We start from the raw sequence: 12,858 nt of genomic DNA, 5'->3' as shown, positions 1-12,858 counted from the left end.
TTTAGAAGTTCTGAATAATTTCATTACGCCTAATTGAGACCAAAAACACGGTACACAATAAAACGTTTGTCCGAAAGTCTACTGAGGGGGTGGTGGTGGAGGTATTCCCATCATGTTTGACATGTCACTACCTGGGGGAAGAGGTGGAGGTTGCTGCTGCGATTGGCCTGGAGGAGGCGGCGGAACTCCATAAGATCCGTAAGCGGGTTGGGGTGCCTGTTGCCCCCAATTGTAATATCCTGGCGGAGGCACGCCTGGCACAGGGGGAGGACCTCTTGGTGGTGGTGGAACAGGTGCAACAGGTGAAGTACCTGGCACAGGTGGTGGAGCCACTCCGGGTGGTGGAGGTGGGCCTTGGGCGTGCCAACCTCCCCATTGAGGAGCCCCACCCATCCATGGTTGCATGTTGGATTGCGCTTGCTGTTGTGAACCAGAGGAAGCGCCTTCAGTACCGGGTGGAGGAGGAGCGGATGACATACCGCCACTGTGACCCATCCATCCACCGCCCATCGGAGTGCCCCAAGGACCCGGCGGACCATAGCTTTGTGGAGGACCCCATTGATTGGCAGCTCCTTGTTGTTGATTTGGTCCAGGACCACGTGGAGGGCCGCCGCCACCACCTCGACCACCACCCATGGATGGACCAGCAGTGATGGCCCTAGGTTGTCCTTGTTGTCGATCAAACAATCCAGAGCTTCCATGATAACTTTGACGTGTACCGCCTCCCGATCCTTCACTCTTCGGTGGAGGACCCTCTCCCAATTCGGCCATCAATGACATGTACTGTTAAAAGAATGTAGGAGATGAGTGAATGTGTTTGATTGCGTCAAAGCTGTGCAAAATTTACCTCTTCATCAATCTTATTTCCTGGTGCTCCATCAGCATTTGCTGAATTACGAGGAGTTCGACAATCTCGAGCAATATGACCGGTTCCTCCACAATTGTTGCAAATGACGGTGTTCGTGACGTTAGGCTTGTCGGGACATTGCCATGCTTTGTGAGTAGTGGCACCGCAGTTTGAACACCGTGGACCAAACTCGCCTTCGCGGAACGTTCCGTTCAACATGGCCAATTCTCGTAGCTGCATTTTCCGTAAATCGTTTTGATCCTCTGGTACCTCAACAGCTTCCTTGATGATCTTTTTAATCTGTCAATTCAAAAATAGCGTCATTGATTGTTCTTTTTTCTACTTCAAGATGGAACACTCACTCGATCGACAGCTTTTTTAATGGCTTCCATACTATTGGCGGTTACATAGGCATGCAGTGGTTCATCTTCGCCTGGCAAAGGCTTGCCTACTTTTCCTTCTTTGACTGATCCTTTGCCTCGAATTATAATCTTAGCTCCAGTGTCTTTTTCCATAGCTGGTAAAATATAACGATCGGGTTTAATGTTATGTTACGGTTAAATAAATAAACAAAAAACTTACATTTTAAAGTGTTTCCACGTGGACCAATCAGCAGCCCCACAAAATTGATTTCCGGATGCTCCTCTTGCGGAATCATGACTTTATCGGAGACGCGCGTCATAGGGGGTCTAATAATACAAGGAAAGTGATAAGTAAGGGCAGACATGGTAAATAAGATAAATGATCTTACTTATAGTCTACAGGGGGTTTGAAGTCAGCATTTAAGGAAATCATCTTGGTGATCATGGAGTGGCGCTCTTCTTCTAGCTTACGACGCATCCGGTACTCCCGGGTGTTCAGCCTTTTACCATCCGTCCCGTAGATTGGTTCTGGTGATGGCGATCTGAAAATGAAGGAGGGAAAAAAAGAACAAAGGGAATACGAAAATGAGCTATCTTTTCTTATTCTGAATTTAGACGAGGATAATTGTAAATTGATTAAGTTATTATTTTTGCAATTGATTAAATGTTCTGAAATTTTATCCATCCGTCCAGCTGAGCAATGAGAAAAATCGAGATAAAAAGCAATTTAAAAAAATGGCAAGTACAAATTGCCTATATTGAACGTTAGAATATTTCTTTGAAAATAAATGCACGTCCTGTAAAGGTTCAAAAAATCAAATTATAGGCTCCCTACATCTGAACCTAACAGACGGCATTAGTACGATTTCGGTTTGTGGTGAAAAAAAGATTAAAATGTCAACCAATTAATCATCACAACCTAGGCTCATTTGTAAGAACCTGAAAGGTCTTTGGAGGGAATGGATATAGATCAATCAATGGATAAAAAAGAATGAATTGTTTTATGCCTAGCTGACAAATTAAAAAAAAAAGATTGAAATATAAACAATTTAATTTTGATTAACTATGAAAAATTGGGAAAGAAATGAATTAGTATTGGCTTTATATATCAAACCTTTCTTCTGGATTGGGAGCAATGCCTAAATCACCAGTCCTCAGTTTCCGTGTTATCTCCTCAATCTTGAATTGGACTGAAAAATCACAAGTCAATACACACAATATTATGATGAATCAGTTAATACACTCATACAAGACAGAATATGCACTCCTGTACGCAAGTGATGAGAATGCACAATATTCAAAAATTAAGTTACACAGATGCACAGAACTATTACCTAGATACGCCTCCTCCTGGTCCTTTGTCAAGTTTGCTGGTAAAACAGTTGGCATGCCCGGAATGAAGGTCTTTTCTTTCTCATCTCCACCCCAGCGTGAACGCCTCTTCTTTTTTTTCTCTCCACCGAGTGAATTGTCATCTGAGTTGTTGCTATCTTCCAGTCCACGTTTCCAGGTGTTGGCACTGGCAGAAGTGGACGAAGATGATGTGGGGTAGCTGTAGCTGGGAGTTGTAGATGGCTGATCAAATTTGGATTCGTATTTTGTTTCGTACTTTGGCTCATATTTTTGCTCGTAGCTTCCGTGTGAGCCTTCATCATCCGAATTGAGATAATTCGGGTTTAAAAGCGAAGAAGTTGCTTGTCTTCTTCCACCGGTGAGAGCTGGATTGACCCTGCCCAGAGGTGTAGTATTGGCACCCGTTGAATGAGCGTTACTCGGCATGACTTTTAGCAAAATATGGTCAAATTTAATTGAAATCGTGGACAATTGGACAGAAATTAACCGAACACGTAATGTCAGAAATAGAATGCGTCTAACTTTCCGCACATTGAAATGATGAGAGCCGAATTATTGCCCGACGCGATGAGACGCCAAGATGGCTGACGCGACATTGTCAAATTAATGAAAAATTTAATTTATCGATTAACTCGCATTTTGATTCGTTCTTGGCAATGTGGCAATGCCCGGTCTTTATTTATAAATCGTAATTCACTTTCACTTTCATTTGTTTAAAAACCTTTTCATTGCCGAGTGCCAACAAACAACAAAACCTTTAGTATTAGTAACCATAAATTAATCTACAATCTAGAGGTTTGATTATGATGAATGATAAGACAATCACTAATTTAGAGTACACCGCTAAGTAACGGCCAAAGTCATGCAAGAATTTTTTTCGTATTTCCAAATGATGTGGTCGTATAATTGTTAAACCACGACAATCTGACATGTCAATGACAAGAATCTATTTCAGTAGGTACCACAATCTAACAGACTCATTTGAAATATAACATAAAGGTGTCACACTGAATGGGTTTCCGGTTTCGTAATCAGCTTTGCTATCATTGCTTGGTTGTACGGCTTCGAAAAATCATTGATAAATCACGTCAATTATAGTTATCTATCCAGTTGCGTGTCATGTAGGCCCATCACATCAATGGTTTTTCGATAGTCCGACTTCACCACTCATTTAAGAAGACGGCCATATGTAATTTACTTTGCTCCACAGGTGAAAAAGTCACGACTGAATTGCGGTCACTTGTTTTGTGTCTTGGAATAACGTTAATAGTTAAATGGGATGAGGGTGATTAGATAAAAATGTCCTAGTTGCAGGAAGTCATTTCACCAGTTTGTTTGCAATTGAGTTCCAGTGGGAAATCCCAAACTGGAATTCCACAATTCTACAACCACATTGGCCATTTTCTAGATAACTAATGACGATAATTATCAGTCGTTTTTTTCCCCTTCATAACGATAGTGGTTAATGAGGCTGATGACTTGGCAACTTTATTTCTCATGGAAACACCCACTAGCCTTTCCCAGCGTCGGCAGGGTTTTTGGGTACTAGTTTTTTCCTTTTTTTTACATAGTAGTATAATTGGAACAGGAGACCATCGTTTGCCTCACCGCCATTGGAGATGAAAATTGGCGAGAGGTTGCGCGATCCTGAACATGGTCGCGCTCTGTTTACCTTAAAGAATTGGCATATATGGAACAGTCGCGAATTTTTCCTTCTACTGAAGTCGCCACCTAAGTTTTATCTTTGAAATAATTTTTGGACAAATCCTGAAACCAACGGCATTTCAGTTCACGAATATTAGATGGCACTGCTTCTGCATTTATTAATTTTCCTACAAGAACCGGCCCCAGCGTCACGACAAAATCCCACAACGAAGCCCATCTTTCTTCTTTTTGTTCTCAGGTCAATGACAATTGTAAACTCGACTCCTCCCTTTGCTCATGAGTTCAAAAACCAGCAGAAGCGATAATGTTTTACGGACTTGTATGGAATCGTAAACCAGAAAGTCAACGGTCAGTTTGACTCATCTGCTATTCAATCTAAAGACGTTATCTCAACTGGTTTACGTTCGAATTTCCAGTATTTGGACACACACACAACCATTCCAATTCCTGATCAAATTATTGCGTCCTGATTTCGATTGTTCCAAGGTGAAAATAAAAACTTTGCTCACAATAAATCTACTACAATCGGTGTCGACGCAACCACAAACGCCCCGTTTTTTCTTTCCCCTACTGTTTCTATAAGGACATAATTAAGGACAGAATGAATACCATGTTGTAAGCTCTTTGGTTCGTTCCACGGCCGAATTCTACTTTGGCGCACAATGACAACGAAACGGCTGTAATTTAAAAGAAAAAACAAGTGCTTTATTGTCCAATTGTTCCTGGAAATCAAGGATTCAAGAGGGGATAATGATGAAAACACAAAGTCTAGACGACTGTAAAGTTCGAATGAAGACGAGATACTGACGGGAAACAAAAAAAAAAATCATAATAAGGAGACGAGGGCAATTTAAATCATAAAAAAAAAGAGAAAGAACTGTGACGATAAACATCGGGTGGAAGCGCACACATCCACATACACATCAACAGCAATTGGATGCTCGGGATGGAAATGTACATAACGGTTAGGCTAAAAATGAGCCAAACCAAGCTAAATAAACTGACGAGCAAAGAAACAGAAAAGAAAAAGGGAGAACATAATCAAATACTGATTATTTTGAATGCACTCTTTTTTTCATTTCTAAAAATCCCAACCAGATAAAAATAAAATGTGATTGTGTGTTGCGGTTTACACGTTATCAAATATTACTTGGGATATGGGGAGTAGTTCTTAAGTAATGCCATTAATAATAATAATAGACACGCCTGAGCACCGTTGCGTTTTTCTTTTCTTCATTGAACCTTGTTGTTTTTTTTTAAGAGGCAGTCCAAGTCAATCAAGACAAAAGGAGAACTAGTGTGCGCGATTGCTGTTTGTGTACGTGTTGTGGGTGTATGACATTGAGTGGGTTAATCGTTCACCAGTCTTTTGGCTCAATAGGGAACCGCAGCGGATCTAGTAGGCAACAGCGGCTTCTTTGTATTCAGACCCTTCAATGGTAAAAAAGTCCTCTAGTTTCCATTGAAGCGTCTCGAATGTAGGCCGTTTCATAGGGTCTTTGTGCCATGTTTCCAACATAATTTCATAGAGAGCAGGTGGGCAACTAGGAGGTGCCGGCATCCTGTACCCGTGCTCAACCTGGTGGAGCACCTCAGCATTGGTCATACCTAGCCGAAATGTTGATTGATTAGCAAACTGGAAAAATGAGTTCAACCAAATTGAATCGACTCACCAGGATAGGGAATGCGTCCGTAAGTAATGAGTTCAGTAAGAAGGATTCCGAAAGACCAGACGTCTGACTTGATAGAGAACTTGCTGTAGTTGGCTGCTTCAGGTGCGGTCCACTTGATGGGGAACCGAGCGCCCACACGAGCTTCGTACTCGTCTTCCTTGATAATACGCGCCAAACCGAAATCGGCAATTTTGACGATGTTATTCTCTCCAACTAAAACGTTGCGAGCGGCCAAATCACGATGAATGTAGTTCTGCGACTCGAGGTAGGCCATGCCAGAAGCAATTTGTGCGGCCATGTCGATTAGTTGTGCTAGTTTCAGGTTACGTCCTTTACCCTGGAGGAATTCCAGTAAACTACCATTTTTCATGAGTTCAGTGATAATGTAAATCGGCTCCTCGGCCGTGCAAACGGCGTAAAGTTGGATCAACTTGGAGTGTCGCAACTTTTTCATAATCTGCGCTTCGGCCAAGAAATCCTTGGGGTCCATTGTTCCTGAAATCAAGATTCATAGCGTGACAATCAAAATCTGTTCTCTGAATCGTTTCGGAATGTTGCGCAATTTCCGTTCGGAATTACCCGGCTTGAGCGTTTTTATGGCGACGGGTGTGGTGTTGTTCCAAAGTCCTTCCCAGACTTCGCCGAATTGTCCATGACCCAATTTGCGCACAAATTTGAGCGATGTCCGGTCGATCTCCCATTGGTCGCGAGTATTATACGACATTCCTGCCGTCACCGGTTTTTCAATCTATAATTGGAAGGATGAAGAAACATTGCAATGAGAATGGGATTTACGACGAGCCTTGTCTTATAACACATGTTTCTTACCTGGATACAAGGTTTGCGCAAGTTGACACATAGTCCATCAGCATCAGCACTGTAGTGCTCCACGAGTTCTTGTAATGTTCGGAACGTTGTTCGGCGGGAAATGAAAAAGCCTCCTTCGTCCAGCTGTCTGATTCGGTAATGCTTGACGGTGTCCCCATCGCGAACTGCACAAGTGATTTGATAATTACAGAAATAAGCCATCTAGTTATTTCTGCATCATTCCGATATTTAGGTAACAAATTGCCAGCATTAAAGTTACAGAATCAAAGTGACCGTGACAATACCAAAGAGGAAAAAAAAAGAAAGAAGGTGACCGCGAAAGAAATAATTGACAAAGACGCACGTACTGCCCACGGAAAATTCAAGGGAAAACGTGTTCAATCAAGCGCTGTTAATTGTGTAACACGCCATCGGCCTCGTTCGTTTTGAGAAAAAGGAATGGTAAACATGAATTGCGAAAGAACCAATCCCGAAATGGCATTCAAATCGATTACGGCCCAGAGTCAGGGAACAAAAATAACGACAACAAAAATATGAAAACGTACCCGATAATGAATAGTCATTCCGGCGACTCTCTGAATCACGAACGAGGAAGGCACCATGCTCGTTATCCGGAAGTAGCAGTTTTTTCTCAGCCTCGATGCGCTTAATTTTGCCGAAATACCACCTATAAAATAAAATAAATAAGGATTTTCTTAGATTAACAGATGTTAGGTGGCCAGTTGCTAAGGCAAGTGTTCACTTTTAGAAATAGAACGCAGACAAGTCAATCAGCCCAGAAGCGATTCCCTTCATTTCCTACTACAGCCTTGAAATCGACTTGTTTTATGGGATTGGATTAAGCCGAGGACTGGTTCCTACAAGATAGTATTCGAGTTTCCGATTTCAGATTGTGTAGATATTGTCAACATATGATCATCGTTGAGGGGAAAACTCAACGTGGATGGGTACTCGTGTCTCTATTTCCTCGCCCAAATGTGTTGCCCCAATGTCCTTGAGACGGCCTCAACCGGTGAATGGGAAAGGCCATTGTTACCTGTTTCTCCGAGCAGGTAAATAACCCCCCAGGCTATGCATCTTACACAGGAACATACAGGTGGTAATTTACATTCCTCTTTTTCCTGTTTTGTTTCTCTTTGTTGTTTTTTCTTTGACTATTTTCTTTTTTTTTAAAACTTAGTCTCACTGGAATACATTTACAATTTTAAAAATAAATAGACGAAACTTACGGTTCAGCTTCAATAGACTTGAGCTTTGCCACATAATTGGAGGGGATGTAGCCTTCCTGTTTAGTTGCTTTGCTACGGGCCAACCACCAGTCACCCTGGGTGTCATTGATAATTTCAAGATGTTCTCCTTTCTTGAAGCTTAGGTCTTCATCAGTCCTGGCATCATAATCGTACAATGCCACAAAGACCTTTGCTGTTGAACTCAGAGAATCTTGGAGGTCTGGAGGAGCAGGAAGTGACGGCACAGGGATGATTCGACCTGCTGTAAATACAAAATTCCACATTTAAAGAATAAGACAATATTTGGAACACAAATGGAGAAATTACGTGGAAATGGTTGATCAATGTGATTTTGGCTGGGTGTGAGGCTGGGAACAGGAGGTTGTGTCGGCAGAAATTGGCCCCCCACTCCACCACCAATGGGTGGCTCTTCAACCCTTGGTACTGAACGACGATCCGAACTGAAACAATTCCCCATTTTGTCGTTCAACTATCTGTCTACGACAATTAAGAATGTCAACTGTGCTTCTTTATCAGAAACACCACTCACTCACCCACACACCCAGTACAAAAACGAAGCCGAAGCACCTACACCAAAACAAATACAATTGGTCGACACTGTTGTTGTTTCATTATGACGAAATCCGACAAGTTCCTTCTCAATAAATTCGGACACGAAAAAATAAACCCGACTGCACGGAATGACTTCTTGACAGTCTTCTTGTGTTCGATAAAAGAAGAAAAAGAAATATCCATTCACCTATAGACCGGAGGCAACAAACTATGCGACTCTTAGCGGCTACGCTTAGCGGTAGGCCCCTCCCTTTTTTTTCAACGAGTTCTTTCAGAATTGATTCACAGGATGGCGCTACTTACTTGAAAACAATTTTAATTGGCTGTTTCATTTGTAATTTGTAGTAACGATATAAAAAAACTCGATTCATTATCTTATCTGACATAGGACGGTAGGGAGTTTAAATAATCAGTTTTTCATTTCAAATATTCAAATGGGTCTAACAATGTTTTTAATCGCCAGGACTTGGGAGTCTCAATATTTTTAGGCCACGATTATTTGTCTAACAAAGAGTAAACGTAAACATGTAGTTGCATCAGCAGAGTCCTCTACCAATATATGCTATTTAGAGCGAAAACAAATTTAGAATCGAATTTTTTGAGGATGATTTTTTCAAAATTAGCATTCGATATTTCATTGACAAATACAAAAAAGAGGCAATTTAAAAACAAAACTTAAAATATTTATAATTGATTAAAATAAAAAAAACATGGTCGTAAGAAGCTTTTGCTTGACGCATCGGACCTTCGAAAGTTTCATCAAACGACCGCGACTTTCAAATGAATGTTTAAGAGGCAAATTAGTTTTCTACCTTTGAATCTATTTCTGTTGATACCACGAACAGATTATCACTTAACCTTGCTTCCGTATTTCCAAATTTAAATTTAGGACACTCCCAGTACCGTGTTCCTTTCCCCCTCTGCAGTCCGGGTGGTATTTCCGTTTATTTCCGGAGAATTTTTCTAAAATTAGGAATTTTCAAGCATTGATAATACAGATTTTTTTTCAATAATTAAAAAATGCAATTCACTTGACATTATCATTCTTCAACTGGGTCAACTGTTATCGTTATCTTCATTCGATCTTTCTACCTGACCTCTGACGCTACCTGATTGATTCTTACAAATCAGACAACGCATTTCGTTCGTCAGTTGTTTCCGCCATTTTGAAACAACTGCTTGGTGACAACAAACGACAAAGTGTCAAGCCAAGAAAAAGACAAAGTTTTCTTTCAGTTCAGTTTTAAATTTCTTTCAAGTTCACCTATTGTGAAGTTTACTGCACCAGAGAAATTTACAGTTGATTTCAAAAACTTCGGTTTTTTACGAAGAAGACGAATGCCTTATGTTATTGTATCTGGAAATTTGAACCCTAACAAAAACGGCGTAGCTGGACAACCGTCAATCCCTCCAGGATGGAGAGTAGGAATTTCTGGATTAAAAGGTATTTTCTTGATTCAATTAACATAATAAATTTAAACATTTTAATCAACAAATATTGTTTTGTTTAGCTTGTGATTTGGAAGATTTGAAACGGTTTACCTATGAACAGGGGAGTGATGTGCACACAGTTTCATTTCGTCATCACCCAGTTGTGCTTTTAAATGCATTAGAAGTGTTGGGATACAGAGTCATAAGTTCATTTCATGTTAATCCAGATAGTTGTGTGTGGACTATGCGTAAAGATTTTCCAGAACCTTGCCCTGAGCCATCTGATGAAGAAGAGTAAATATTTGACCAAATTATCTATGTGAAATAGTCTTAACTTTAAATCAATAATTATAGGAGTGATTCTGCCCCAGAGATTGATTAAAGGATAAAACATGGAGCAATGCACCCATCACAACTGCCAGCATACTGCATCTGTGAGTCAAACATTAGAAGAAATGGATTTTGAAAGAGGACCGTGGTCTGCTGGTAATCATTGGTTTCTATTCTTCTGTCCAATTAATTGAAAACAACTCCATTGTGTTTTGTATCTTGTTCCAACAGCACTTGATGGGGATTTGAACCACCTTAGTAAGCTACTGCAAAAGATGAATGCTGATGCAGTTGACACATCAGGATACAGTTCTCTGCACTATGCTTCTAGAGCTGGGCACTTGGAAGTTGTAAAATACTTAGTAGCACATGGTGCTAATGTTAATCTTTCTACACGGAGTAATCAAAGTTCACCTCTTCATCGCGCCTGCCAACAAGGACATTTATTAGTGGTGAAATTTCTGTTGCAGAATGGAGCAGATGCTGAATTACAGGATTCTGATGGGTGTACTCCACTTCATAGAGCAGCGTTAGCTAATCGTACAGATGTATGTCAACTATTGATATCTCACAATCCGCAGCTTGCCCATATTTCAGATTTACGTAGCCGTTTACCAAAAGACTGCTGTTCAAGTGCCACTTTAAAACAGCTGCTAAATGCTTAATTTTGTTCTCAAACGTAAATGATTGAAACCAATCAAGTGCCTTTCAACATTCCACTTATTTGTGCTTTATTTCTTAAGTCGTCGATTTTTCCCATGTTTTACTCGAGAAACTTAATTTCTTTGTTTATTCTGCGTGCCTTGAATTTTCACTTGCAGCAATCTTTAGATAAATCTTAGCTGTAGTTTAATTTTGTAATCAGTTGCCAAATTATCTCACCGCTTTTTAGCTAGCTACGAAACTGCGTACTATGCTATAATCTTTGTCAAAGGATCGTCTATTGCTTTTCCAGTGTATTTTTTAGTACCTATTAATAAATACAAGAGATATTTCCTTCGCTTGAATGCGGTTCTTTGCCATCTTTTGTTTTTGCTAAACTAAAAAAATGTAGGTAAAAGAATTACTGTTCTTATTGGTAACAATATCAATGGGAATAAAGTATATCAGTTTATTGAAATAAAAAATGCTCTTTAGAGTATTATAAAATATACTACCTTCTACAATAAAATAGCTGTGTTTTTTTAAGGAAAACGAAAGGTAAAACTGTTACTATAAACGGTAAAATACAACATGGATATAGATTGTCACTAGTTTTTAGTATCATTGATGATACTGTCGTAACAATCCAAGAATTCAATTTCCACATCAACCTCCATCGACTCGAAACCATCATCGGCGGGAATTTCAACTTTTGGTATCGGCTGTAACAGGTCAGTGTGATTACCGGTATCATCGGATTGAGAGAAATATAGATATGGACTGTCCATCTCGTTCTTAGGAAGTAGCTCACTAATATTCCGAACTTGGCAATATATCTCGCTTGAAGACGGCATTTCTTTGCAACTTGTCGCATCCATTGGCGATTCAACCCGATAAAAGCGAAGTTCAATATGATCCATGTCAACACTTAGGTCTATCGAGCAGGCACTGCTTTGTTCCTATAATGAAAAAAAGTACCATTCATTTCAAGTTCGCTCCATAACAAATGCATAATTAGACTCAATAAACGCTAAACTCTTACGTCAGTCTCAGGCGTGTCTCGATCGAATTCCGACCTTTTCAGCATATCAGTAGGCACTGTCGCTTCATTCCAATTTCCTAGTCCTTTTGATTCGTTATCGAGATGTTGAATCGACAGCGGTACGGTTTGGGGTGCATTGCCGTTGACATCCTAAAGAAATAGTGAATATATGCTGCGATGGTACTTTAGAATTTGTAACAAGAAACATACATTAGCGTTCTCTGCGACGGTATTTAAAAGGCCAGATCTGCTTTTTTGGCGAGAACGTGTGACTAAAGTTAAGGATCCATAGTTCCACGGACGAAAATGCTCGTGGGTGTAGGAAATAGAAGTAGTAAGGTGACATTCGCATACACACGGTTCTTGGCTGTGTTGATGAATGCTGGCAGTTTTGCGAAATCCGTACATATTGAGCTGGCGAACGAAACTGCTCCACTGGATAGGTTTGAAAATTCTCCCTACACAGGTGCTGTCGCAAAATTTTGTCTTGTCAATAACGATGCTTTCTCCAGTATCATTCCATCTACGATAAAAACACGTGTGATTGAACGAACTCTTCGTTATTTAATTAAACGTCTACCTGATTGCACCATCAGTGCACTCATTCATCAGTTGCCAAAGTTTGTAGGGAAATGTGGAAAATTTGTTTGACATCCTCTGTAATTTCAATTTCATACACATAGTGTTATTTACTGTGTAAAATGAAGATGGAACAACTGCTTACCAAAAAGATGAGAAAAAAAGCACTTAAAAACTTTTGGAGACACGAATTACGTTCAGAGCAAGACTGTCAGCGACTAGACACCTTGGCAGTCGAGAGAAAAATGGGGAAAAGTTAAAAAAGGCGGGTAGTGGAGTTGTGGGAATAGTCCACTAGGCGGAG

At 40.3% G+C, this 12,858-nt stretch overlaps 2 protein-coding genes and 2 long non-coding RNA genes across 4 annotated transcripts; 1 reads left to right on the top strand and 3 right to left on the bottom strand.

Moving 5' to 3' along the window:
• Positions 1–3,166, bottom strand: LOC124343628 (splicing factor 1-like). Its single transcript, XM_046797029.1, has 7 exons — positions 2,544–3,166; positions 2,324–2,399; positions 1,599–1,751; positions 1,430–1,536; positions 1,210–1,364; positions 848–1,147; positions 1–783 (listed from the first exon to the last, which is right to left on the bottom strand). The coding sequence occupies exons 1-7, from the start codon at positions 2,986–2,988 to the stop codon at positions 79–81; spliced, it is 1,941 nt and encodes a 646-aa protein (XP_046652985.1). The 5' UTR covers positions 2,989–3,166; the 3' UTR covers positions 1–78.
• Positions 3,167–4,910: 1,744 nt separating this feature from the next.
• On the bottom strand, positions 4,911–8,752 carry LOC124343649 (tyrosine-protein kinase Src42A-like). Its single transcript, XM_046797063.1, has 7 exons — positions 8,285–8,752; positions 7,958–8,219; positions 7,274–7,395; positions 6,729–6,892; positions 6,480–6,648; positions 5,901–6,395; positions 4,911–5,835 (listed from the first exon to the last, which is right to left on the bottom strand). The coding sequence occupies exons 1-7, from the start codon at positions 8,433–8,435 to the stop codon at positions 5,624–5,626; spliced, it is 1,575 nt and encodes a 524-aa protein (XP_046653019.1). The 5' UTR covers positions 8,436–8,752; the 3' UTR covers positions 4,911–5,623.
• A 732-nt stretch (positions 8,753–9,484) lies between these two features.
• LOC124343842 lies at positions 9,485–10,344 on the top strand. Its single transcript, XR_006919327.1, has 2 exons — positions 9,485–9,974; positions 10,042–10,344. It is a non-coding gene; the product is annotated as an uncharacterized LOC124343842 (long non-coding RNA).
• Positions 10,345–12,195: 1,851 nt separating this feature from the next.
• On the bottom strand, positions 12,196–12,786 carry LOC124343894. Its single transcript, XR_006919417.1, has 3 exons — positions 12,700–12,786; positions 12,556–12,632; positions 12,196–12,498 (listed from the first exon to the last, which is right to left on the bottom strand). It is a non-coding gene; the product is annotated as an uncharacterized LOC124343894 (long non-coding RNA).
• Positions 12,787–12,858: the final 72 nt, after the last annotated feature.

This window comes from Daphnia pulicaria, chromosome 6, assembly GCF_021234035.1.
Source record: "Daphnia pulicaria isolate SC F1-1A chromosome 6, SC_F0-13Bv2, whole genome shotgun sequence".
Lineage (NCBI taxonomy): Eukaryota > Metazoa > Arthropoda > Branchiopoda > Diplostraca > Daphniidae > Daphnia > Daphnia pulicaria.
Note: the sequence above shows the minus strand (reverse complement) of the source record. Positions and strands in the feature narration are given on the sequence as shown.